This window comes from Lissotriton vulgaris, chromosome 7 (genome assembly GCF_964263255.1).
Source record: "Lissotriton vulgaris chromosome 7, aLisVul1.2, whole genome shotgun sequence".
NCBI lineage: Eukaryota > Metazoa > Chordata > Amphibia > Caudata > Salamandridae > Lissotriton > Lissotriton vulgaris.
The window spans coordinates 13,897,931-13,925,377 of record NC_141695.1 but is presented as its reverse complement, the minus strand read 5'-3'; the positions used below and the strand labels follow the sequence as shown (position 1 = coordinate 13,925,377).

At 47.9% G+C, this 27,447-nt stretch overlaps 1 protein-coding gene across 1 annotated transcript; it reads left to right on the top strand.

Annotated features, from left to right (window-relative positions):
• LOC147700520 (uncharacterized) lies at positions 1–27,447 on the top strand. Its single transcript, XM_086929675.1, has 3 exons — positions 1–280; positions 24,448–25,559; positions 25,620–27,447. Exons 2-3 carry the CDS (start codon positions 25,436–25,438, stop codon positions 27,104–27,106), a joined length of 1,611 nt encoding a protein of 536 aa, XP_086785801.1. The 5' UTR covers positions 1–280; positions 24,448–25,435; the 3' UTR covers positions 27,107–27,447.

Genomic DNA, 27,447 nt, shown 5'->3' with positions numbered 1-27,447 from the left:
ATAAGAAGGAATGCAAGAGCAGGGGGAGGCAGCACATGAAGAACCGCCCTACAGAGGTAGAGTCTCATATGAGGCCACGAGACTGAGCCCTGCTCGCCGACTCCAAGCTTGGGGCATCAGTGCATGGGAGAGATGTGCAGTGTGGCGGAACGGCCAGAGCGGCTGACTTTGCACTTGGGGAGCCGGGCTCGAGTCTCGGCGTCGGCGCAGCATCCTGTGATCCTGGGCCAATCACCAAGTCTCCCTGCGCCTACCACAAATAAAGGAGTCCTGGTGTAAGGTGAGGTGCTCCTGGGCAGACTCCAGATACTTGGGGTCGAGTTCACCTTATGTAAAAGTGCAAAAAAGAAGGAATGCTGGAGGCTCTACTCTCCATGACTTTGGAAGTGCCTTCCCAGTGTGTTCTTGTGGTTGGAGGGTTTGCTGTTTATTGCAGTACTACCCTTCTACCTGTCTTCGGTACTCTTTTGTAACATGCACATCTCACTTTTCTCTTTTAACACCCTGTTTGCTCCTCTTACATTGTGTTTGCTTTCGATACTTGCTTTCGAAACGTGCCCCATTGCCTACGTCACGTTTGTTCTTGTGTTTGAGTGTCCTCCGTTTATTACCGTATTTTACCTCTACTTGTACTTTGTATATCTTTGTAACCTGCACACGCCACCTCCTGTAATGTACCTTTGCCACCTCTTGTATTTTGTTTGCTCACAATTGTCACTTTTTCCTCATGTAACTTAACGTTTGCTTTGTAATTTGTTCACTTGTAATTTTCTCCTCATGTATCATTACTGTTCCTATTGTGAAGCGCTCTGACACCTTCGGGTAAAGTCTGCGCTATATAAAAACACAATAAATAAAATAAATAAAATAAAATAAAGTGTGACCTTGGGCAGAGAGGGGTGTCCGGTGCCTGCGGTTCCACACTACACACGGGGCAGCGGGGGGTTCACTAGGCGCCCCAACATTACCGGGACCCATCACCCGGGCACTGACCCTTGTGTATTTTAACCCCTTCCCTGCGGGTCACTCACCCCTCACCCCGGGCACAGACCCTTGTGTATTTTAACCCCTTCCCTGCGGGTCACTCATCCCTCACCCGGGCACTGACCCTTGTGTATTTTAACCCCTTCCCTGCGGGTCACTCACCCCTCACCCCGGGCACAGACCCTTGTGTATTTTAACCCCTTCCCTGCAGGTCACTCACCCCTCACCCCGGGCACAGACCCTTGTGTATTTTAACCCCTTCCCTGCGGGTCACTCATCCCTCACCCGGGCACTGACCCTTGTGTATTTTAACCCCTTCCCTGCGGGTCACTCACCCCTCACCCCGGGCACAGACCCTTGTGTATTTTAACCCCTTCCCTGCAGGTCACTCACCCCTCACCCCGGGCACAGACCCTTGTGTATTTTAACCCCTTCCCTGCGGGTCACTCATCCCTCACCCGGGCACTGACCCTTGTGTATTTTAACCCCTTTCCTGCGGGTCACTCACCCCTCACCCGGGCACTGACCCTTGTGTATTTTAACCCCTTCCCTGCGGGTCACTCACCCCTCACCCCGGGCACAGACCCTTGTGTATTTTAACCCCTTCCCTGCGGGTCACTCATCCCTCACCCGGGCACTGACCCTTGTGTATTTTAACCCCTTCCCTGCGGGTCACTCACCCCTCACCCCGGGCACAGACCCTTGTGTATTTTAACCCCTTCCCTGCAGGTCACTCACCCCTCACCCCGGGCACAGACCCTTGTGTATTTTAACCCCTTCCCTGCGGGTCACTCATCCCTCACCCGGGCACTGACCCTTGTGTATTTTAACCCCTTCCCTGCGGGTCACTCACCCCTCACCCCGGGCACAGACCCTTGTGTATTTTAACCCCTTCCCTGCAGGTCACTCACCCCTCACCCCGGGCACAGACCCTTGTGTATTTTAACCCCTTCCCTGCGGGTCACTCATCCCTCACCCGGGCACTGACCCTTGTGTATTTTAACCCCTTTCCTGCGGGTCACTCACCCCTCACCCGGGCACTGACCCTTGTGTATTTTAACCCCTTCCCTGCGGGTCACTCACCCCTCACCCCGGGCACTGACCCTTGTGTATTTTAACCCCTTCCCTGCAGGTCACTCACCCCTCACCCCGGGCACTGACCCTTGTGTATTTTAACCCCTTCCCTGCGGGTCACTCACCCCTCACCCCGGGCACTGACCCTTGTGTATTTTAACCCCTTCCCTGCGGGTCACTCCCCCCTCACCGCGGGCACTGACCCTTGTGTATTTTAACCCCTTCCCTGCGGGTCAATCACCCCGGGCACTGACCCGTGTGTATTTTAACCCCTTTCCTGCGGGTCACTCACCCCTCACCCCGGGCACTGACCCTTGTGTATTTTAACCCCTTCCCTGCAGGTCACTCACCCCTCACCCCGGGCACAGACCCTTGTGCATTTTAACCCCTTCCCTGCGGGTCACTCACCCCTCACCCGGGCACTGACCCTTGTGTATTTTAACCCCTTCCCTGCGGGTCACTCACCCCGGGCACTGACCCGTGTGTATTTCAACCCCTTCCCTGCGGGTCACTCACCCCGGGCACTAACCCTTGTGTATTTTAACCCCTTCCCTGCGGGCCACTCACCCCTCACCCCGGGCACTGACCCTTGTGTATTTTAACCCCTTCCCTGCGGGCCACTCACCCCTCACCTCCGGGCACAGACCCTTGTGTATTTTAACCCCTTTCCTGCGGGTCACTCACCCCGGGCACTGACCCGTGTGTATTTCAACCCCTTCCCTGCGGGTCACTCACCCCGGGCACTAACCCTTGTGTATTTTAACCCCTTCCCTGTGGGTCACTGATCCATCACCCCGGGCACTGACCCTTGTGTATTTTAACCCCTTCCCTGTGGGTCACTGATCCATCACCCCGGGCACTGACCCTTGTGCATTTTAACCCCTTTCCTGCGGGTCACTCACCCCTCACCCGGGCACTGACCCTTGTGCATTTTAACCCCTTCCTTGTGAGTCACTCACCCCTCACCACGGGCACTGACTCTTGTGTATTTTAACCCCTTCCCTGCGGGTCACTCACCACGGGCACTGACCCTTGTGTATTTTAACCCCTTCCCTGCGGGTCACTCACCCCTCACCCCGGGCACTGACCCTTGTGTATTTTAACCCCTTTCCTGCGGGTCACTCACCCCTCACCCGGGCACTGACCCTTGTGTATTTTAACCCCTTCCCTGCGTCTTGTGTCTCTCATCGTCGTTGACGTTGGACCAGGAGGTCAGGCGGATGGCGCTGGTGGTGTTCATTAGGGAGGAGGAGTCAGGCGTAGTCGGGGCGGTCGTGGTGTTGAAGCTGTCGTGGATGTCAGCAATCTTGCAGAGGAAGAAGATGGTTAGTGAGTCGCACAGTTCTTGTGAGGGCGGGATGTTGTTGGCGCTGGGGTTGGAGAGTTCCTTTACGATGCTGAAGAGCTCTTTGCTGTCGTGTGCTTTGTTATCCAAGCGGTCTTTGAAGGAGGATCTATTGGCTAATCTGATGAGGGGATGATGTCTGCAGGTGGCGTCCTTGTGGGCTGCGTGGTTGTCCGGTGTGCGTTCATGGAGCCATATTTTCTCCAGTTTCCGGCATGCGCGTTTGGAGGTCTGTAGCTCGTCGGTGAACCAGGTGGCTCTCTTGCTGGCGTGGTTGTTGGAGGGTTTCTTGAGCGGGGTGAGGGTGTTGGCGCAGTTGTCGATCCATTGTCTGAGGTTGCGGGTTGCGGCGTCTGGGTTGGTGGGGTCGTGATCAGCTGGTCCTCTGTGACTTTGCTCCAGCGGCGGCAAGGCAGCTGTTGGGTGCGGTGGTACGTGGTTGGTTTCTTGAAGGTGAAATGGATGCAGCGGTGGTCGGTCCGGTGGACTTCGGTGGTATGGTTGAAGGTGACGTGGGTGCCTGTGGAGAAGATGGGGTCCAGCGTGTGGCCGGCAGCGTGGGTGGGTGCGGTGATGAGTTGTCTGAGTCCGAGGTTTGCGAGGTTGTAGATCAGGGTGGTGGAGTTGGCGTCGTTGTTGTTCTTGAGGTGGAAGTTCAGGTCCCCGAGGAGGATGTAGTCCATGGTGGCGAGTGCGTGTGTGCTGGTGAGGTCGGCAATGGAGTTGCTGAAGTGGGCCCGGTGTCCAGGGGGGTCTGTAGATGAGTGTTCCTCTGAGGGTGGTGTTAGGGTCGATGTGGATCCAGAAGTGCAGGTCTTCGGTGGTGTTGAGGGTTGCGACCTTGAGGGTGGATTTGTGGACAATGGCTATTCCTCATCCAGTGCGATATCTGCGGGTGACCTTCTAGCCGTCTGGGATTGCTATGGCGATGTCGGGCACCGAGGAGTGGTTCCACCAGGTCTCGGTCAGGAAGGCCACGTCTGGGGCGGAGGTGTCGAGCAGATCCCAGAGCTTGACGGTGTGTTTGCATGCAGAGCATGGTGTTGAGGAGTATGCAGCAGAGGTGGTTGGGTCCAGTCCTTGGAGGTTTGGTGGTTCTGTCGCAGGTGAAGCTGCAGGTGCAGCAGGAGAAGGGTCCATGGGCCCGTTACAGGGTGGCCTGGAAGCAGGTGTTGTTTCAGCCGGCGTTGAGGGCGTGGAGGCTGTTGGCGTCGTGAAATCTGGTGTAGTGGCCTTCGCGGGGTCCAGGGTTTCTGGTGCTGGGCGCGGACGTTCGCAGACGGGTTTGCCTTAAACGCGCCTTCGGCGCGACTGCGCAGCTGCTGTCATTTTAAGGGGATCTGGGAGGGAGGAGTAGGTGGGAGGCATGGGATTAGTGAATGGGCGTGGGGCCGCAAGGGCAGCAGTGGCGGGAACTGCGAGCAGTGGGCGGGGGGAGAGCGAGGAAGAACGGCGAGAAAACAAGGGAGCCCAGGAATGGTCAGTGGAACCAAGGGTGAAGGGCACAAGCGCTGGAGGAGCAGCAGCAGGGGGGTGGGTGGGAGCGACTTACCTGATAAGGTCAACAGAAACTGAAATTATGGCCCAACCTCCCAAGCTGTAAGGTAGAAAGACTGATGACACAGCTTCCAAATAGTAACAGGAGCAGGACCCCCGTCCTCAGGGAGATGACTTGTTAGCCCCAGGGTGAACTGAGCCCATGGAACTGAACCTTACGAGGTAGAGCTCTTGGGCTCAAGGGCACCCTCTAGGTAATAGCTGTGCCTTGGGCAGCCGGTCTGCCCTACTTCTGAAAGCCTGAGGCAGCAAGCTGCTGCACAGGAGCAGGGAGATGTCAGTGGCTCCCACAGGGTCTATTGGGAAGAGAGGCTCCTTTACACTGAGACCTTGTACCACTAGGAGAGTCGTAGTGCCTCAGCTGTATTGAGAGTTCCGGCTCACATTGGCCCACGGCATCCCCCTAGCTGGACATCTGGGCCAGATAAAAACTTGGGAAAGTCTTGTCAACCACTTTTATTGGCCACAGATGTCCCAAAAAGTAAAGGTGTTTTTTGGCTCCTATGCCACCTGACAAGCCAGTGGCAAAACAGGTGGACACCCAAAAGCCCCCTTAATTCCACTACCAGTGGTTGGGGTTCCCCATGAAAGGGTAGGGGTGGATATCGTGGGTCAATCAAACCTCCCACGGCCTCAGGAAACATATACATACTGGTAGAAGTGGATCATGCTACCATAAATCCTGAAGCCATTCCCCTTAGGTCTACTGCATCCCCTGTAGTAGCCAAGGTCTTTATTGGTGTCTTCACCAGGGTAGGGTTTCCTAAGGAGGTAGTATCAGACCAAGGTACCAGCTTTATGTTTGCATACTTGAGATACGTAGGATGAGTGCGAAGTGGTCTATAACTTCACAACACCTTATCACCCACAAACCAATGACCTTGTTGAAAGGTTCAAAAATACATTGAAAGGCATGAAAATGGCCCTCCCTGAAAAACTCAAAAGGAGATGTGATGTTCTGTTACCTTGCCTGCTTTTGGCCTACAGAGAGGTGCCTCAGAAAGGAGTAGGGTTTTCACCCTTTAAACTTCTGTTTGGTCACCCTGTAAGGGGACCATTCTCTCTTGTGAGGAAAGGATGGGAGAAACCACATCATCTAACAAAACAAGATGTAGTAGACTATGTGCTAGGCCTTCATTCCAGAATGGCAGAGAACGTGAAGAATGCATACAAAAATCTCGAGGCCATCCTGGAGCTCCAGAAGCTTTGGTATGCCCAGAAGGCTGCACTAGTGGAGTTCCAACCAGGACAGAAGGTATGGGTTTTGGAGCCTGTGGCACCAATGGCTCTCCAGGATAAATGGAGTGGCCCTTACCCTACCCTAGAAAAGAAGAGTGAGGTCACCTACTTGGTAGACCTGGGCATTAGCAGGTCCCCCAAAAGAGTGATACATGTGAACCGCCTGAAACTTTTCTGTGACATGGCTGATGTAACTTTGTTGATGATTACTGATGAGGATCAGGAGATAGAGAGGGAACCTCTCCCTAACCTCCTCACTTACTGCCCGTAAGCTAGGTCAGTGGTTGGAATTGTCTTTTCAGACACGCTCCCTGCCCAACAGAAAGCTGATTGTAGGCAGGTCCTGTAAGAGTATGCACAGCTCTTCTCATTAACCCTTGGTCAGACACCCTGGTGTACCCATGATGTTATTGTTATTGTTATTGTTATAGTGGATTTATATAGCGCCGGGTCACCTACAGGTCTCAGGGCGCTTTGACCACAGAACATAACATCCGGGATATAAAAAAAGGGTGGAGTACTTAAGCTAAGCTGAGTGCTGTTCTGAACAAGTTAGTTTTCAAGGCTTTCCTGAAACGGAGTAGATTCCCCTCCTTTCGGAGTGTCTCAGGCAGGGCGTTCCAAAGGTTCGGTAGTAAAACCGAGAAGGATCTCCCTCCTATTGTGGCCAGTTTAAAACAAGGACATACAAGGAGTTTGGCATCAGAGGACCTGAGATTTCTTTCCGGTCTATATATCTCAATCCGTTCCTTGATGTAGGTCGGGGCCTTCCCATAGATGGCTTTGTGGGCTATACAGAGGCTTTTAAAAACGGACCTCTGTCCAATTGGCAGCCAGTGTAGACTTTTTAATAGTGGAGAGGCATGCGTTCTCCACAGAAGGTTGAAAATAAGTCTAGCGGCGTCGTTTAGGACTACCTGAAGTCTGTTTGTTAGCATTTTTGGCAGGCCTAAGTAGAGCGCATTGCCATAGTCGAGTCTTGACACTATGGTGGCCGAGACCACTGTGCGTGGCATCGACTGGGAGAGGAGAGGGACTAGTTTGCGCAACTGTCTTAGAAGACCTGTACAAGTGCCAACCACGGTGGAAACCTGGTTGGTCATTGAGAGGGCACTGTCCAATTTAATGCCCAGTCTTTTGACCGTGGCTGCTGGCTGTGGGGTTGGGCCCAGCTCCTGGGGCCAGTACATGTCACTCCAGGAGGAGCACTTGGATGGTACTATCAGCACCTCTGTCTTTTCCGGGTTAATTTTAAGCTGTTGGTGGACATCCAGTGGACCGTATATCTAAGTATGTCCTGGGCGTGTGACTGGGCTTGTGCTGTGTCATCTATGCCCAGCAGCAGCTGTGTGTCATCAGCATAGTTAAACACCCGACAGCCCATCCCCGCTAGTGTGTTAATCAGGGGCTGTAGATATATGTTAAACAGGAGTGGGGATAGTGCTGAGCCCTGGGGGACGCCACAAGTCAGACTTCCCACTCCTGATACACTATCTCCCATCTGGATTCTCTGGGTTCTCCCAGATAGAAATGATTCCAGCCACCGAAGGGCTAAACCCTGAATCCCAAACCCAGCCAGCCTATTCAACAGAATGGAATGGCTGACAGTATCGAACGTCGCTGATAGGTCTAACAAAATCAGGGTGCTCGGTCTTTTACTGTCAGCCATCCTTCTGAGCTCGTCCAGCCCCGAGAGCATGACCAGCTCGGTGCTGTGGTGTGCACGGAAGCCTGCCTGCCTCTCATGGAGTAGATGGTTAGACTCCAGATAGCTTGACATAGATTTTAGTACATGTTGCTCCAGTACTTTGGACAGGAAGGGCAGCTGGGATATGGGTCGATAATTTTTTAAGGCATTGGGATCTGCCCCCACTTTTTTTAGCAGCGGTCTTACACGAGCTTCTTTGAAGCTAGTGGGGAGCCTGCCAGTACTCAGGGATTTATTCAGTGTAGCTAGGATATGGTCCTCTAGAATTGGACCTGCCAAGCAGAAAATACTTGGGGGGCATGGATCTGCTGGGGAGCCAGATTTTGTCTTTCTCATCAATGATTCGAGGGTTAGTGAATCCATAGTGGGAAATGATGATAAGCAGCTGGCAGTTGGGTTTAGAGCGATCTGCTGCTCAATTGGGCTGCACCCCATGCTTTTTATTTCGCGCATGATAGTATCAACCTTATCCAGAAAATATTTCTGGAAAGTATCACAGTCTATGCCACTTTCTGCATCCTGGGCTCTTTTTGTTAGTTCCTTCAGGATTTTAAACGTTTCCTTTTGAACATTGTTCGCCCTATTTATACGGACCTCATAGAATGCGGCTTTGGTTGTCCGGATAGATTTTTTGTAGCTACGAAACGCCATCTTGTATTGTTCATAAGTAGCTGTGTCCTTATTCCTCCTCCAGTTTCTCTCTATATTACGCAGGGCCTTCCTTTGGTCCCTCAAGGCGGGTGTGAACCAAGGGGCTCCCTTTTTCCCACTGTTTTTTGTCTGAAGTTTCTCAGGGGCTATCTGATCAATGGCCTTTACCAAATAGTCCATCATATCTTTACAATCCTGATCTACATCTTTATTAAGCATTATCGGCTGGACAGTTCCTCTGAGTGATGTAGTCAGTGTGTGTTGGTCTACGTTTTTCCACTGGCGGGTCAGTCTGGTTTTTGGTGCTGGGCGTGAGAGTATGGTATCCAGGGGGATGTCACAGTAGATCAGGTGGTGGTCTGACCACATACAAGGAAGTATTCCAGCTAGTACCACCCTGAGATCTGTGGTCTATATCAGATCTAGGGTGTGGCCTTTTATATGGGTGGGAGCGTTTACAAGCTGCCTGAATCCTAGAGAGGACATGGTTGTCTCTAGGGTGCTGGCCGCTGGCTGTTTCCTATCTTTGTCCCAGTGAAAATTGAAGTCTCCTGTAACTATGACGTTTCTATATCTGGAGCACATGTCGGAGGCATAGGTCATAAAGGAGTCATTAAAACCTGGGGTGGCGTTGGGAGGGCAATAGACTGTGAGAACTGTAACACACATGTTATCAAACATAATTTTTATCGCCAGCAAGTCGGCCAAATCCGCCGACTCCGCCAGTATTTTAGTCACTGCTAGATGTTTCTTCAAAATTATTCCCACCCCTCCCCCTCGGGTGTTCCCTGTGCGATTCTGCCAGTGGATGTCGTAATTTTCAGGGACAGCAGCTATGATGTCTGGTAGGGAGTTATCCCCCATCCAGGTCTCGGACAAGGTCAGGATGTCAATGTCTTCGCCCTGTAGTAGAGTGTAAATCTCAAGACTATGACAACATAGCAACCTAGTGTTTAGGCTGACGAGCTTTAAAGTATGCGGGGGGGCTCGGGACCTACCTATCTGCGGTGCCTGGATAGACAGTTCCTCAATACGAGTGAGTGTAGCCAGGTCTAGAGATGTCATGGCCCCATTCAGATGACGGATTTCCTCACCAGAGTATGTAATCCGTTTGGTGGGGGGCCCTGCCCCTGCGCCCTTCCGTGCGCGGACGGGCGCAGACGGGCAGGACTCTGGCACGACTCCGGCACAGATCCGGCGCGTCCGCTGACCGCGTCCGCTGCGCGGAGACATGGCCGATCGTTTTTATACTGGCAACTACAGCCCAACCAAAGATGGCCGCCACGTAATCCGGGACCCGGGGCTTCACCAGCCCTGCCGAGCACCTTGGGATCGTGGGAAGAGGGAAGTAGTAGTCCTCACGCTATAGCGCCAGTTCCCCAGGTAAAATTATGGCTTTCAAGAAAAGCGAGTGGTCCAAAGTGCAATTGTGCAAAGCAGCGAGGGGATATTTTAAAAAGGGGTCGGACACAAGGGAGAATACAGTTTTTAAAAATAGCACTGGTAAAATAAGCGATCCGCCCGATTCAATCTCGGGGGTGTAATGAAGTGATGATCTCTCGAGTTTTGGCTCCCGCCTCCCCTTTTATACTGGCAACTACAGCCCAACCAAAGATGGCCGCCACGTAATCCGGGACCCGGGGCTTCACCAGCCCTGCCGAGCACCTTGGGATCGTGGGAAGAGGGAAGTAGTAGTCCTCACGCTATAGCGCCAGATGATGTGGACACTGGAGACAGCTTGCTGTCAAAACCAAAATCGATCGCCAGACTGACCAAGTTAAGGAAATTTCAAGGCTGAGGTCAGCAAGATGCTGGAATTGGGAGTCATTGAACCTTCAGAGAGACCCTGGGTTAGCCCAGTGGCCCTAGTCCCCAAACCTCATCCAAAGGGTAGAAAGAGAAAGGTTAGGTTCTGTGTGGACTTCAGAAGCCTCAATACTGTCACTACGATGGAAGCATACCCCATCCCCAGAGCTGATAAACTGATAGATAAGTTGGGGCTGTCACATTTTTCAGTGTTTTTGAATTAGCTGCACGGTACTGTTAGATTGGCATGGCCCCTGGAGCAAAAGAAAAGACAGCATTTTCCACACCTGATGGGCACTACCAGTTCACTCTGATGCTTGTTGGTCTAAATAATGTCCCTGCCACCCTCAGAAAGGTTGGTGAATCAATTCCTTGCTGGGTTGGAAGGCTTTAGTGCAGCTTATCTAGATGATATTGTTTAGTTCTTCCTGGCAGGATCACCTGGTCTACCTGGGCAAGGTTTTAAAAGTCCTGAAGACTGCAGACCTAACTATCAAGGCATCCAAATGCCAGATGTAGTGGGGCACAGTTGTATACCTGGGACACCATGTTAGTGGAGGCCAAGTGCAACCCTTACAACCCCAAATCCAGACAATTCTGGATTGGCAAGCTCCAACCATCGGGATCCAAGTCAGGGCATTCCTTGGCTTGACTGGGTACTACAGGAGATTTGTGAAGGGGTATTGGTCCATTGTGACTCCCCTCACAGAACTCAGCTCCAACAGAATGCCCAAGAAAATCAACTGGACTGTTAGCTGTCAAAAGGCTTTTGACACCCTATTCTCAAAGCTCCAGATTACTCCAAGCAGTTCATTGTGCAAACTGACGCCTCTTAGGTAGGGATAATAGCGGTCCTATCCCAGACCAATGATGATGGATAAGTCCAACCTGTTGCTTTTATAAGCAGTAAGTCACTGTGATGGCTTAGGATTGGTTACAGGAAGAAATGGCGCTCTAGCGTGTACATGTTGAGTCAAAGAGCAAAAGACAGTAGGTCACGGTGCAGACAGGTCAGGGGAAACAAACCCTAAGGAGAAAACAACCCCTGCCAGAGTATGGGTAAACCCACACAACAAGTAAAGCTCAAAGTCCTGTGCACACGTATATAGTGTAACAGGGGTATTGGCATTAGTTTTGACGATTTGAATAATTTGAGAAATGTAGGTGTGCAGGCCCACTCCCATAAATAGTATTGTTACATAGGCCACAGGCAGTGGATTGCAAGCATGGTACACAGAGATGTGTGCCATGTCGACTCTTCTCTTTTCTCTGCGCCAAAACACTCAGCCTGCAGTGGCAGTGTGTGTTGGTGTTCAGGTACAGGGTCTCCAAGGGTGGCACAATAAGTGCTGCAGCACTGAGGGGTCTTCCCTGGTCACAGTGCCCTTGGTACCCATGGTACCTTTTACAAGGGGCTGACCTGTGGCCAGAGATGTGCCAATTGGGGATCCAAAGATACCGTTTTTGGGAAAGAACTCATGCTCTGGGAACCTGACTTCCAGGGACCCAGGGCGCATCAAGTCAAAGTGCATCAAGTGTCAGGCAAAAAGTGAGGGGAAACCATGCAAAAAACGGCCCTTTCCTACACAACTCCCCCAAACAAAAGAGGATGATACTAACCTTTCCCAAGAGAGTTAAAGGCCATCCACATTGGCATGGGAAGTACCGAGCTATATTCCACTGTAAAATCCATTCCCTGTAGGCAGATGGACCACCTCAAAAGTTTGGGTTTTTCAACTTTCATTTGCATTAGTCACCTGAGCGGTCTGTGGTCAGTTTGGACTCTGAAGTGAGTACCTAACAGTTATGGTCTCAGCTTCTTCACGGACCAGACCACAGCAAAGGCCTCCCTCTCGATGGCACTCCAACGCTGCTCTCTGGGTTACCATTAGCAGAAGCCAACTTGTAATTGGAAGTTATCTTATCCGCTTTGTGAAAGCCATTTTGTATTTCTGGCAGCCATTTTGTTTGCCATGTGCTTGCCATATGCTCTGTCCTACCTTTCTGTTAACTGCCCTTGTAGTCTGCCTAGAGACAAACTATGTTTAGCATCTTCCACCTTCGCACATGCCCAGAAGGGCCTAGCTAATAGAATGCACCTGCTTCTCTTGTATAACTGTCAGGCTATTCTTGCTGCTGTATGGAGAAGTAACTCTCCTCCCACTTTGTTGAGCAAGTAGATCTTGTATGCCCATCTTAGTCGTTTTGCATGCTTACATGAGCCAGGACTGCCCCTTGGTTTTATGCTTACTATGTAACCCTAAGAATATATAAAGCCCCAGTTTTCTGTACTCCTTAGACTGCCTCATTCAGTTGCTAAGGCTTCTGTGTGACGTAGTCTCACTCATTTGAGGATATTAAAGAGTCTCTTTTATATTTCAGCTTCTGTGCCAATTTCTTTTTTGTGAGTTTAAAAGGACTAAGGGCCAGATGTAGGAAGGCAAATACCGGTCGGTAACGGCCGATTTCAGCAGTTACCGACCGGTATTTGGAGTTTGGGATGTAGGGGCATGTTAAAATACAGATTCGGTAATTTTACCGAATTGGTAAACTACCGAATCGGTAAAATTACCGAATCTGTATTTTGACATTTAGGTAGCACTGTAATCAGTGCTACAGGGGTTTAAGAATTCGTTATTTACCACCAACTAGAAGTTGGTGGTAAATAAGGAAAAATTTAAATAAGGAAAACCCTTTAAAAAGCATTTCTTTTGCTTTTTAAACAGTGCCATGTTGCAGACATACATGCCCTAAGGGCATATATGTCTGCAACATGTGCGCCCATGCACAATTGAGGGGTGCAACAGGGTGTCAAAGTGACACCCTGCCACCCTTCAATGTTTCCCCCAATTACCGAATTGGTCCATAGGAATGAATGGCAATTACCGAATCGGTAAATACTGATTTGGTAATTACTGAATCATGCCGATTCGGTAAAATGACCTACATCCCGATTGCCAGTTCTTAAATACCGAATCGGTATGATTCGGTATTTAAGAATCGGTAATCTGGGATTACCTACATCTGGCCCTAAGTGTCAGTGGGACCCCTGAGAAGTTTTCTATGTCACCCTGAGTAAAGGACCTACGCTCTCTGGGTCCAGAAACAAAGCCCATACTTGGCAAAGGTGCCCTGCCTTCTCCCCCAGGATGGGACGGGTCCATGAAGGAGGAGCTTCAAAGGCCTGCCGCCTTTGTTAGCTGACCCTGCATTGTGCTGCCCCCAGCAAATGGCTACCCCCGATGCTTACCCCCCCCACATTGGACAGGAGAATTGTCAGGAAAACTGAGTTAGGAAGACAGATGTGCCCACCTTTGCCAACCCCACCCCTCAGGTTTGGGAGGCGAGGTGAAGCACACATTTCAGTCCCCTCCATCTTGAGGATGAGGAGACACCACCAATCAGAGAGAGGCTCATTCCCACCTCCCACTGAAGGGTGGCAAAATAAGGGATATACTCACCCAAAGAAGTGACCCATTTAGGAACAAACCCCAAACCTTGCCTCCTCAGATTCGAGGAAAAAAGAATTAAGACCGAAGAGACGTTCAACCAGGAAGAGGAGGACACCAACTACTTTGTCCCCAGCCCTACCGGCCTATCCCGACTTAGACCTGCTCACAGCGAAACCCCGGTGTGTCCAGCAGCCATCCAGAACCCAGAGGACCTGCCCTGCCTTCACACACAGAAAGACTCTGTCTCCCATGAGTACTGGATTTGCTAAAAACCAAAGACGCCAACGCAGACCCCTAGATCCAGCAGAATCCCCAGTTCTGCATCACTCTGCACCTGATGTCTACGGCCCGAGTTTGAGTGGCCCAACACCACGAGGAGGTCTCCCCAGCGATCCTGACCTGGGATACAGTAATCCCCAGCCTGCCTCAACCACCAACCCGACGTCTGCAGCCTCAACATGAGGTGTCCCCCCGACCACGACCTGCGCTGGTACGAAAACCCAATGCCTAAAGACACCCCTGCAACTGATGCCCCACGGCCCTAGGTGGCCCAACTGATGGTGTCCAGGCATCCCTCAACGATCCAACTTACCTCTCCTGCTGGTGGACGTGCTCAGGAAACCTTCTTGATCAAGCCTGCAGCATCTTTTCCGACCGCCCCGTGACCCTGGTGATGCAGCTTCTGTGTTGATTATTGGCCCCTGCGGCTTGGCTCCCACAACCGAGTGGCCTGCTTGTAAGCAGCCCTTTAACCAACGGCACCCTAGTCCCATTGGCTAACATTGGACCCTTTCACTCTGCACCTGGCCATCCTAGTGTCACTGGTGTTGCAACTTGAGTGTCTCCTTGAACTTTGGGGAACCCTGGTTCTAATCCCCCACTAACTATTCTTGAAGGTCTTTTATTTACCTGGAAACCGATAAAACTATTTTTCCCATAGGAATCTATGTTGTGGTTTTTCCTTCCCAAAAAAGTTCTGTGTCAACCTATTTTTGTAAGAAACAAAAGCTTAACTATGCTTAAAAAGTAAAGTTGTCTTATTTACATTTGTACTGTTGGATCTACGGTGTGATATCTAAGCATATCACCCTGAGTAGTCAATGTAACTGAAAAGTAATGCCAACGTAATCAAAAGTAATTTCACAGTAATCTGAACTGTTTTTAAAGCAAATACAAACCTGTAATAATTATTTTCAACTCCAATTCCATTCCCTGGTAAAGTTTTGCATTTGAAAGTATTCTGTACTTGCCTGTGCCAAGTCCTGCTTGGTTCTAGAAATAAAATATAGGTATACCTTTTTAGGTTGAGCATCAGCACGCATGCACTGTATGCAAGACCAGCTGTAGTCAGTCGACAGAGTGAAATTACAGCTGCTGCCTGCCATTGGTTCAAAACTACAATGGTATTGTTTCCTGGCTCCTTATTGGCCAGTGCTCCGGATACATCACTTCTGTTTCTAAGCTAGGAGCACCTGCCAACTAGTTTCCTTACACTGTAGGGTTTGATCTATTTGTTTATGGACTACTTTGTTTTTTTAACAAGTGCTGCATTCAGTGCTTAACCTTTAATGGGGCCGTGCTACTTTGTTTAGACCTGGTTTGTCTAAAGAAAGGGCAACGTCCTCCGATGGTTTCATTTTGGTTTCACAATCTTGACTGTAACTTGTACAAATTACCTTCAGAAGTTGTTATGTTATGTTATGTTATGTTATTTTGTGTCTTTTATAGCGCTCGGCTACTCAAAAGAGTGTCCCGGCGCTTTATTGACAACCTGAAAAAGACAAACACAACACACAGATTAAAAGAAACAGGGTCAGCAGAATACGGAAATCTAGGAAGCAAAAAGCCAAGTTTTCAGGCCCTTCCTGAAAGCCAACAGATTTGAGGTGCTACGTAATGTCAGGGGCAGAGAGTTCCAAAGCTGTGGGGCCCAGAGCATAAAGGAACGACCTCCCATACGAGCCTTCATCACACGAGGAACAGTGGCAAGGAACATCGACTCTGACCTCAAAGATCGGGAAGGACGATAGGAGACAAGCCTCTTCTGAAGGAATTTAACCCCTGTGGCATAAAAGGCCTTGTGAGCAAGAGTTAAGACTTTGAAAACTATCCGCTGTCGGATAGGCAGCCAATGAAGCGACTGCAAAAAGCCAGGGACTCTGACTCGCCTATGCAGGCCAAAAATGGCACGCGCTGCCGCGACCTGGACCACCTGCATCCGTTGCAGGAGATATTCCGGCAGGCCAAGATATAGGACGTTGGAGTAGTCCAGTCTTGAACCGATCAAGGCCTGTACCGTAATCCTCCTGTGGTCCTCAGAAAGCAAAGGGAAAAACTTCCGAAGCATGCGGAGAAGACCAAAGCAGGTGCCAGTGAGGGCAAGGATCTGAGATCTTAAACGCAGTTTCGTTCTGCCAACGTCGCTTCAAGTTTCAGTCTTTCCCATAATTCAACTAATTTGTGCCAGTGATTTGCACCTCAATTTGTTTTGCTCCGGTCGCAGGGAGGGTACAGGGGCGTAACACAGGCCCCCGCAGCCCCTGCGGTGCGGGGGTGCCTCAAGCTCCAGGGGGCCCCATCAGCACAGCACTCTGGCTGCAGGGCTCCTGATTGAACCTGGAGGGGGGCCCCCGAGGTGTCTTGCAGGGAGGCCCCCTCAAGGTTCGTTACGCCAGTGGGAGGGTACTCTTGAGAGCTCGACTCGGAGCAGGAGGCATGCGAAGCAGCCCGTGCACAACACCGCATCCGAGCAGATGGCCAAAGGTACATGTTTATTCTTTCTATAAAGTTTCTCTGGGATATTTTGTTTATTTCTGCCTAAAACTACCTCCAGCCTAGCCTGCCTCAGAGCGGTGTTGGGTAGCCAGGCAGACGGACAGGGAGGGCCTTAGAGCAGGGAGCACAGCATGTGCCTGACCCTTGCAGCTGCCCTGGATGTAGACTGGTTCTGGTCTTTACTCTTGGCAGAGAACTGCAGTATGAGGTCTTTCTATCAGCGCTGCGCCCTTTCACGAGTGCCGCACTGGCTGTGCTTTTATTCTCCTCTTTTTCCCTCCACTGCTTCTCCACCCCCCTCTCTCTGCTCCTCCACCCTTCTCTCTCTGCTCCTCCACCCCTCTCTCTCTGCTCCTCCACCCCCCTCTCTCTGCTCCTCCACCCTTCTCTCTCTGCTTCTCCAGCCCTCTCTCTCTGCTCTCCCACCCTCCTCGCTTTCAGTCAGTTACAGGGGGGTGTGCTTGTAGTGAGCGTGTAAACCAGGTCCGGTATCTGGCAAACTACTGGCGCCTTTCTTTGACATTCTAAATATGAAGGACTCACAATTTACCCAGACACTTGGGATCTTGATACTTTAAACAAGGTCAAGGTGCACCACTTTAGGATTTGTAGACACTGATAACTTTTGATGAGATTAACAGCAATAATCACATTAGTTTGTTACTTGTGTTCTTTTAGAGTTCTTTATTGAGTTCAGTTGAGAGTAAAAAAACACACAGGAGCTACAGCCGACGCGTTTCGTCCTCTTGGGACTTCTTCAGGGCTGTTTACAAAAAAATGACAATGTACAAAAGACATACAATTAAAATCTACATTGAAAACAAAAGCAATTATGTTCATACAGAAAATGCCAGGCTTCATACACAATTCATTACAGGAATAAAATCTAGTGCAAGTAGTCAAAACAAATTGCCAACATCAGTTAGGACTAGATGTCTGCATTAATTGACAGAGAGCTGTTTGAACTTTTTGGATTTTTACTGAAATTTTTTCTTTTTTTCTTTCTTTTTCTCTTTTTTCTTCCTCAAAAGTGGTCAGGGTGTTCTGGGTTATTGCATATTGTACCCCATATGGGTCCTTCCCTCTTATATCGTTAACCCTCCTCTCAGAAATAATAGAAACATTCTATATATCTATAAGGAAGTGGAGAAACCAGCATCCAATAGTAAGTAGAAAGGGAAAACAATGGCTCTACTACAGATATAAGTAGCACTAGAATATAGAACATACCACAATAAAGGGTGAGTTAATGTCCTTGTATCCTCTCCCGCAGTTATTTGGTTTCGTAGAATTGTCTGTGACGAAAATCTGTGCTCAAATAGGCATCTAGAAGTAGTTTATGAGAAAACATAGATGAATGGTCAAAAAACAACCATCTTGACAATAGAACAATCTAAGAAAATCGGGGAGCTTAAACTAGCTATGAATGGTTGTAAGTAAGGCCTATAACCTACCCTGTTCAACAAAATAGTTTTCTGTGGAGGAATCTGATCTGACCACGCTGTTCTTGATCTTAGGAGAGATGTATCTATTTGTAGTCTCGTTCTGCAACAGCTCTTTTATAGCAGGATTTCAAAGTTGTACATATGATTCTCCTATAGGACAGACAGAGTGTTTTTAGAATTTTTAGAATTCTCCTCAATAACAGCTCACCAGATTTTCTACGTTTACTATTTGAGGTGGAGAGGCTAGTCAGTGATATAAGGGTAACGGAAGTAAATATTTCCATGATACCTTTATCACATTGTACTTCAACAACCAATAGGGTAGGCTAACCAGTTCTTTATATACAAGCAAAGGACAAAAATCACATCACTTACATCAAGAAATGGGTGATGGTCCAAGAATAGAGCTGGAACCAGGGTAAAAAAGCATATATTATAGTGTGGGTCTAAACTAATATTGTGAGAATATTTGACTAGGTGCTGTTCGGTTGGGAATCCTCCACCGTTGTCCTTTTTCTGAAACTTGGGATCTTGATATCGCCTTCACTTAAGGGGCCTCTTATATATCGGTGCCGGTCCTATTTCCTGCCACAGTCTGACCCTGCCACATGCCTTAACCCAGAGTCTAGCCTTTGTTTTTCTTGTCAGTTCCTCCAGCATGTAACAACCACCCCCTCGGCAAAGAATGGAGCAGCTCTCGAATTTCTGTCCAAACAGGCTTCTGAAGGTAGGCCTGTCCTTTCCTGCTCTGGCACGCCCCAATGGGGAGCACTGCTGGAAAACAGGTAAAGAGCAGTTAGGGTACGGCCAGAGGGCCGGCGAGTCATTTGACTCCAATTCAGCTCTTTTGGCTCTCTCTCCCTCCCTCCCTCTCTCCTTCCCTCCCCCCGCTCTCTCCCTCCCTCCCTCCCACTTCTGTCTGACTCTCTCGTTTGCTGGAACTTTACTTTTTTGGGCTGGAAGTAGCTGGAGACAACCAGACTGTGCTTCTGTTCTTCTTTCGGCTGGCAGGCTGGAATGGACTGATATAGTATTATTTTATTCATGTTCCAGAGCCAGCCCCTCCCCTTCTATGGACGCAGGCAAGACATGAACAGTAGAATTTTAAAAAAGTGCAGACGGAATAAGGCAAATTTACCTTCTGTGATATGAAAAGGAGTGGGAGGGACAAAGAGGGTAGAGGATGTGCCTTTGCATATCACTGCCAGCAATGACACTACATTCTCCACGAGCAACAATGGAAGATTGCTCAGAGGGTTCATGCACCTGTAGCTATCAAACTGTAGATGGCGTTTTGCTGTCCGCGGCAGGCCAGCTCATGCTTTTATTCTTTCAAAGTTGATCAAATGTGTGCAGTAGGTGGGGTAATACTAGCATATGGTCACTGCTAGCACTACATAGATTGTACGTTTCGAATTATGCAACCCTCGTACACTACTGTTCAATGGGTGCATCTTTACATTGGCATTCCTAACATCGAGGTGGGAATGTAAATCCAAGCGTTAACATGCCTGTCCCTTTAAGCATGTACTTGTCAGTGATGCTCCCATTGATGACTGGGCATAGTCGTCACAGCTCTCTGAGCCAACCAAACTTTGCATCTTGGGGCATGTAAAGTAATGGTCATAAAAGGACATGTAAAACTGCTTGTAATAAAAGTCAATGTGATCTTGGGGAGGTAGTGTGGGGGAGGGGGTACACACTGCTCCCTTTTTAAAGGCGCACACTCCTTCATGTCCTTTGCTACCCCTGCCTCCATCTCAGCTGCCCGCTGCTTCCCTGCACGTTTACTCCTTCATGCAGTCGCGTCCCTTCTGAAAAACCCACCTCTTGAGTCCTTCCTTCCCTGACACCCTACGTCCCCACCAAAGCTTCTACAGACCACTACTCTCGCCTTCCTTCCCTCCCTCCTGCAGCCTCCTTCATCAGCAGCACCCGCCTCCCCCCCTGTTGTTGCTACTTCATATTTCTAGTGCTGCTCTTCCTGCTACAGCCAGCTGCCACCATCCTCCGGCCAAAGCTCATGTCAGCAACATACAACATGCAAGCACTCCCAAGGTCATAGGTCAGTCTTGCATTTTAGTTATAAGGCAGACCCATTAGCTTTGCCAATGTTTGTTTATATTTAACATTGGCTGCCGATGTTTAATCCTAACTGGTTGAATTCTTGTAATACATGTTCGACATATCTTTAAAACTTTGACAACATTCTATTATTTCTAATATATTTTATGTACTAATTAATGCGCTGCTCACTTTCAATTTCACTTTTCCTGTCAAAAGTTACACCAAAGCCAGTTTATGAATATGCTGTAATTTCAAGCGCACACTTAAAATTGTTAAAACGTGCACTGGCTTTGCCAAAGAGGAGAGATCTCTAAGGTTTTGTGGTGTAATTCTGTTCACCAGTCAGGGTAAAAGGTCACAAGATGTCACTTTCACTACTGCTATCATTGTGCAGTAATTATGCCACTGACCGATTCATTATCTGTCTTTTCTGGCACTTGTCAGATGTGAAACATCTCATGAACCAACAAATGTGTCCCTGAAGGCAGCTGCTTAGTATGTATGTGCTAGCACTGTAGTGCCACATGTAGGTCACAAGCCCAGTTTCTAATCAGTTTCCATGACAGTATTAAATGTGTCTCTGAAGGCAGCTGCTTAGTATGTATGTGCTAGCACTGTAGTGCTACATGTAGGTCACAAGCCCAGTTTCTCTTCTGTTTCCATGACAGTATTAAATGTGTCTCTGAAGGCAGCTGCTTAGTATGTATGTGCTAGCACTGTAGTGCTACACGTAGGTCACAAGCCCAGTTTCTCCTATGTTTCCATGACAGTATTAAACGTGTCACTGAAGGCAGCTGCTTAGTATGTATGTGCTAGCACTGTAGTGCTACACGTAGGTCACAAGCCCAGTTTCTCTTCTGTTTCCATGACAGTATTAAACGTGTCACTGAAGGCAGCTGCTTAGTATGTATGTGCTAGCACTGTAGTGCTACACGTAGGTCACAAGCCCAGTTTCTCTTCTGTTTCCATGACAGTATTAAATGTGTCACTGAAGGCAGCTGCTTAGTATGTATGTGCTAGCACTGTAGTGCTACACGTAGGTCACAAGCCCAGTTTCTCTTCTGTTTCCATGACAGTATTAAATGTGTCACTGAAGGCAGCTGCTTAGTATGTATGTGCTAGCACTGTAGTGCTACACGTAGGTCACAAGCCCAGTTTCTCTTCTGTTTCCATGACAGTATTAAATGTGTCACTGAAGGCAGCTGCTTAGTATGTATGTGCTAGCACTGGAGTGCCACATGTAGGTCACAAGCCCAGTTTCTCTTCTGTTTCCATGACAGTATTAAATGTGTCACTGAAGGCAGCTGCTTAGTATGTATGTGCTAGCACTGGAGTGCCACATGTAGGTCACAAGCCCAGTTTCTCTTCTGTTTCCATGACAGTATTAAATGTGTCTCTGAAGGCAGCTTACTTCTCATGTATGTATCAGAAGCGTCTCACTACATATGTGTCTCTGGAGGCAGGTACTTCTCACATATGTGTTGAAAGTGTCTCACTACATAAAGACCACCAATTCAGTTTCTCTTCTGTTCCCATGAAGTGACTTCATGTGCATATGTTAGCAGTATCCCTCAACATGACGATCATGATATCAGTTTTTCTTCTATTTCAATAAATGATTGTGTGCTGAGGGCAGCTGCTTCTCAAGCTTGTATTGGCTGTGTCTCCCTGCTCTAGGCCACAGCCTCAGTTTCTCTCCTCTTCCCATTAACTGATTGAGGGCCTCATTTATGAAAAACGGCGCATCGCTGGGCAAAAACTGCGATGCGTCACTTTTCATAGTGTCTTCCTTGTGACACCATGGATGCATCGTATTTACAATACGGGGCTTTATGGCACAATGGTTTACAAATACGTCAGGAATCCTGACACATCGGGTGGTGCAAAAATGACACATTGCTGGAGTCTGTCGGAAAACTGACGCAACTTCAGCAATGTGTCATTATGCATGGGTGAGTCCCACGTGAAAAGACCTGCATCACTTCGTATGCCTGCTTGAAGCAGGTGTAAGGATTGCGACGCAGTCAAGTCACAGTAGTGGCGCAGCGAAATCTCATACATTTCACTGCACCACTTCTACGAGGCATTTTCTCGTGGGAACACACACTCTGCATACATTATACCTGATGCAGGTACAATGTAGCGCAGGGCTTTCCAAAGTGACGCATCTGCCTAGATGCGTTACTTTGTAAATAACCGACAATATGGCACATTATTTACACCGCCCCAGCGTAAAAAACAGTGATGCGACGGTGGAGCATGCCCTTCATACATAAGGGTCTGGATGTTTATCTGAAAGCAGCTGTTTCTCAAGCATGTGTTGTGGGTTTCCACAAACAGGTCACAAGCGCAGTTTATCTTCTGTTCCCATGAACTGATTGAATGTGTCTCTGAAGGCACTAGGCCTAGGCACTAGCTCTTGGTGTTGCTAATAAAAATGCAACACCAGTAGCTCAAACTTTCAGTAATGGGAGAGCTAATGCATTGGAAATGGACTGCAGCACTCACACTGTAGATGTTTAAAGCTGAAGCGAGAATGCCGCAATTGCTTTGTAATGCAATAGGTCTCGCATTACTGAGAGTTTGAGCTATTGATGTTGCATTATTATTAGCAACGCCAATAGCTCAAACATTCAGTACTGCAAAATCTATTGCATTGCAAATGCTTGTTTGTACTTACCTAACTCGTCTGGATTTGTCTCTTGAGTATGTGGGGTGTACTTGTAAAGCGCACTGTGACTCCAAGCAGTATCCTGGCGCTGAAGACCGCTGGGGAACCCGTCCTGGTTTTCCCTGTGAGATTGTCCCTTTCTGGGTATCTCCAAGGTGGAACCAGGCATCCCCAGCGTCTGTCGGGGGCCATTGTAGAGATGAGGCAAGCTTAATGCCCAGAGTTGCCGAGTGTGTTCCCTGGTTAGAGTAGGCAACGAGGCGAGAATTATCGAGTCCGTTGGACCCTGGTCCACGACCCTGCCGCGTCGGGAATTGAACCCTGGTCCCGCGCCGTTCTCTGCTTACGGGTCTGCCGCCTCTAACCATTGAGCCACACCACTCCACTCCACATGTGCTATAATTCCCTGTCTGAGTAAATGTAAATGTAAATGTGGCGTATTTGTATAGCGCGAACAGTGACTCGGAGGCATCCCGGCGCTTGTACTCCTACTACAAGGGAACCCCTTCTGGCTTTTCCTTGTGGGGTGTCCACTCCTGGGCATCCCATGGTGAAACCAGGCATCCTTTGTGTATCAGGGGGCCTTTGTGGAGACTAAGCAAGCTATTGCCCAGAGTTGCAGCGTGGGACCCATGCTTAGAATCGGCACTGAGGCGAGAATATCCGGTCAGAGGAATTTAGGCCCGAAACCCGCCGAGGCGGGAATCGAACCTTGGTCCCTGGCCAGCGTTCTGCATCAAGGTCTGCCGCTCTAAGCATTGAGCCACACTTCTCCACTGAATACAATAAATGCTTAACACACCCTCTGATAAGCCTAACTCCTCAACCACACTACCTCAAAGAGAACTGTTAGTGATTATCTAATTTAGTAAGCACTCCCACTGACTTACCCTCAGGTCACGCACTGACACTTCACCTGCATTCAATGATTCACCCATCCATACAACCCCACAGAAACACACAAAAGCCTCCCATCAGTTAATAGTCACTCAATATTAAAAAGCTAGACCTATTGGCATTGCCAGGACTATTATTTTCTTTTTGCAGCAACAAGCATTATTAAAGCCAAAATATCAGCTAATTCCTTTCAAAGGGGTGATATTTAGGCTTGGCCAGTGTTTGTTCCTTCTGCTATCTATGCATCTTTTGAAAGATAGTCCCTAGCTTTGTGTTCTGTGTTCTCTGGTTGGGAAAGTGGCTACAGAGATTAGTTGTCCTTCAAGGAGCAAACTACCCAAGAAAATCTGTGATGCCCATTCCTTTGAGATCATTTCCTCAAACAATTCCTCCAGGTCATTGTTTTCCTCTCTGACTTCAGAAGTGTTCTCTGGAAGGGAGGAGTTTGGGTTTAATCTCTCAGTAACCTGGTGTTGTGAGATTGCCATGTTACCTGTGTGGTGTTGGTAAGAACCAAGGGATGATGACTTCAGGCATCGGTGGTGAATCACAATCCTGTCTTCTGTCTCTTATTCTCTGCAGCTCAATGACTGGGTGCTACTGGGGTACAGCTAGTATGCGTGCATCCTGAATCCACAGAAATTCAGAGCCTTGGTTTTTACAACATGTAAAAATAGATATATCTCTGTAATGCCAGTGAGAAATACCCTGTTTCATGTAGATAATGATGTGTTAACATGAATAAAGCTAATACTATGACACTTTTTAATTCATAGGTGACTGATGTGTGAGCTGAAAAGCAACAAGTAACATCCTGTTGAGTGCTTTGAAGATTCATACTGCTGGCAGCCTAATTCTAAAAAGAAAGTGACATTACCAATTCAATGTCCCAACAAGTCAAAGGAATATGACATCATACCCATCAGACACACAAAAGAAATCTGGAAGCAAAGTTTAGGTCAGAGTAATAAAGTTTTTACTCACGAAGAAACACTGGGATTAACGATCATATCTAAGACAAATATAGTTAAAAAATGTTGAGCATTTGCAGAAAAAATTAGCAATAATCAATATGAATGCAGTGAATTTTTGAAACGCTTCAGTCACACCGAAACTCTTTCCGTCAACAAAAGAATGCATATCTGGAATAAACACTATTAATGTACTAAATGTGAAAATAGCTTCAATAAAGTGAAAGTGTAACAGTGTATCAGAAGAACCTATACCAATGAGGAACCTGATTCACATTTAAATGTCCACCTGATACTGCATGCAGGCAAAATGTACATACATACAGAAGGCGGCATATACATAATTGGAAAGATCCCTCAGCTCCAGAGAACTCATTTGGGAGTGAAACCTTATTAGAGCACTAATTATGAGGCAACTTTGAATTAAAGAAATCCTCTTACCAAAGAATGCATACAAAGAGAACCCATAACAATGTATTGAATGTATGAAACGGCATATTCAAAAAATAAGTTTAACTTCTCATCAAAGAGTGCACAGAGACAAGAAGCCTTATCAGTGCAATGAATGTGATCAAAGCTTCAGCCACCAAGGAAATCTTACTAGACGTGAGAGAACACGTATTGGTGAGAACCCTTAAGACTGCAGAGAAAGTAGCAAAAGCTTCACTCAGAAACAAGGCTTTAGTACGCATGAGAGAAAATATACAGGGGAAAAACATATCTGTGCGCTAAATGTGGGAAAAGCCTTAGTCAAAAAATAAATCTTTCTGTACACCAGAGGACACACACAGACATGAAACCCTATCAATGCACTGAATGTGGAAAATGCTTCAGCTACAAGAACACCTTAATCAGGCACCACAGGACACATACAGGAGTAACTCTTTATCAGTGTTCAGAATGTGGAAAAGGGTTCCGTTTGAAAAACTGCCTTACTATTCACTAGAAAGCACATAGGGATGCAAAATATGGCAAAGAGTTCAAAAGGAAAGAAAGTGCTACTCATCACCAAAGGTTACCCTCAGATGAGAAACCTTCTCATTCCTCAGAATATGGACAAGTGTTCAGAAGAAAGGATCACTTTCCCGCTCATGAAAGGGCACACATAGGCAATAAGCCTTTTCAATGTTCAGAATGTGGAAACGAGTTTATAACAGAAGAAATGTTTACTGTTCACCAAAGAACACACACAAGTGAGAAACCATATCAGTGCTCCAAATGTGGAAAATTGTTCAGTCTTCTTTTTCATTATAAAAAACACATACATGAGAAGCCTTATGAATGCCTGGAGTGTTGGAAATGGTTCCGTACGACAAAAGCTCTTACAATTCATCTGAGGAGCCACACAGGGGAGAAACATTATCAATGCAGTGAATGTGGGAAAAAGTTCAATGAAAAAAGTAAGCTTATTGATCACCAGAGGATTCACACAGGTGAAAAACCATATCCGTGCTCAGAATGTGGGAAAAGATTTATTTCAAAAGCACGTCTTACAACTCACCAGAGGGTACACACAGGTGAAAAACCATATCCGTGCTCAGAATGTGGGAAAAGATTTATTTCAAAAGTACGTCTTACAACTCACCAGAGGGTACACACAGGTGAAAAACCATATCCGTGCTCAGAATGTGGGGAAAGATTTATTTCAAAAGCACGTCTTACAACTCACCAGATAGTACACACAGGTGAAAAACCATATCCGTGCTCAGAATGTGGGAAAAGATTTATTTCAAAAGTACATCTTACAACTCACCAGAGGGTACACACAGGTGAAAACCCCTATCCATGCTCAGAATGTGGAAAAATATTCAGTTCAAAAGCAAATCTTACAACTCACCAAAGGATACACACTGGTGAGAAACCATATCCGTGCTCCGAATGCAAAAAATGCTTTGCACAGAAAACAGATCTTATAATGCATCAAAGAATACACACTGGCGAGAAACCACATCAATGCAGTGAATGTGGGAAAAGGTTCAGAGCGAAAGGAACCCTTACTGTACATGAGAGGGCGCATACAGGGGTGAAACCTCATCAATGCTCAGAATGTGGAAAACGTTTTAGCAGGAAAGGAATTCTCGTTGCACACCAGAGGACACACACAGGAGAGAAACCATATCAGTGCTCTGAATGTGGGGAACGGTTCAGTTTCAAAGGAAGGCTCACTGATCACAAGTGGACACACACAGGCGAGACACCTTATCAATGCACTGAATGTGGGAAAACGTTCAATGTGAAAAGGAGTCTCCTCTACCACCATAGGACACACACAGGCGAGAAACCTTATCAATGCATTGAATGTGGGAAACGTTTTAGCATTAAAGGAACTCTCACTTGTCATGAGAGAACACACACAGGTGAGAAACCTCATCAATGCCGTGCATGTGGGAAAAGGTTCATTCAAAAAGGAAGTCTTACTGTACATGAGAGGAGACACGTTGGTGAGAAACCTTATCAGTGCTAAGAATGTGTGAAACACTATGATGTTGAAGAAGTCTTAAAATGCACATTAGGGTACACAAAGTTAGAAATCATATCAATGCTGAGAATATGATAAAAGTATAGAATGAAATGAAGCCTCACTACTCACCAGGCGACAAATCTGGACAGAAGAGATGACTACTTCCTTGGCTTCCTTTGTAAATACAATACTATATTGTGTAGTATTTTTTCATAGTTTATCACCCTGCCGATCACGTTACCGGAAGTGCTATGTGTGTTTAAAGTTCCCGCTTTGGATTACGTCCTCAAGTGATCAAGGACACAGTTCGTGTCCGAAACACTTCTGAGGCTGCACCTTTTCAC

Bases quoted from the DNA above. Each gene is read 5' to 3' on its own strand.
- LOC147700520 (XM_086929675.1), top strand. From the start codon at position 25,436: ATGAAACCCTATCAATGCACTGAATGTGGAAAATGCTTCAGCTACAAG. The intron at 25,560-25,619 runs GTTTGAAAAACT...AATATGGCAAAG, and splicing joins AGAATGTGGAAAAGGGTTCC to AGTTCAAAAGGAAAGAAAGT.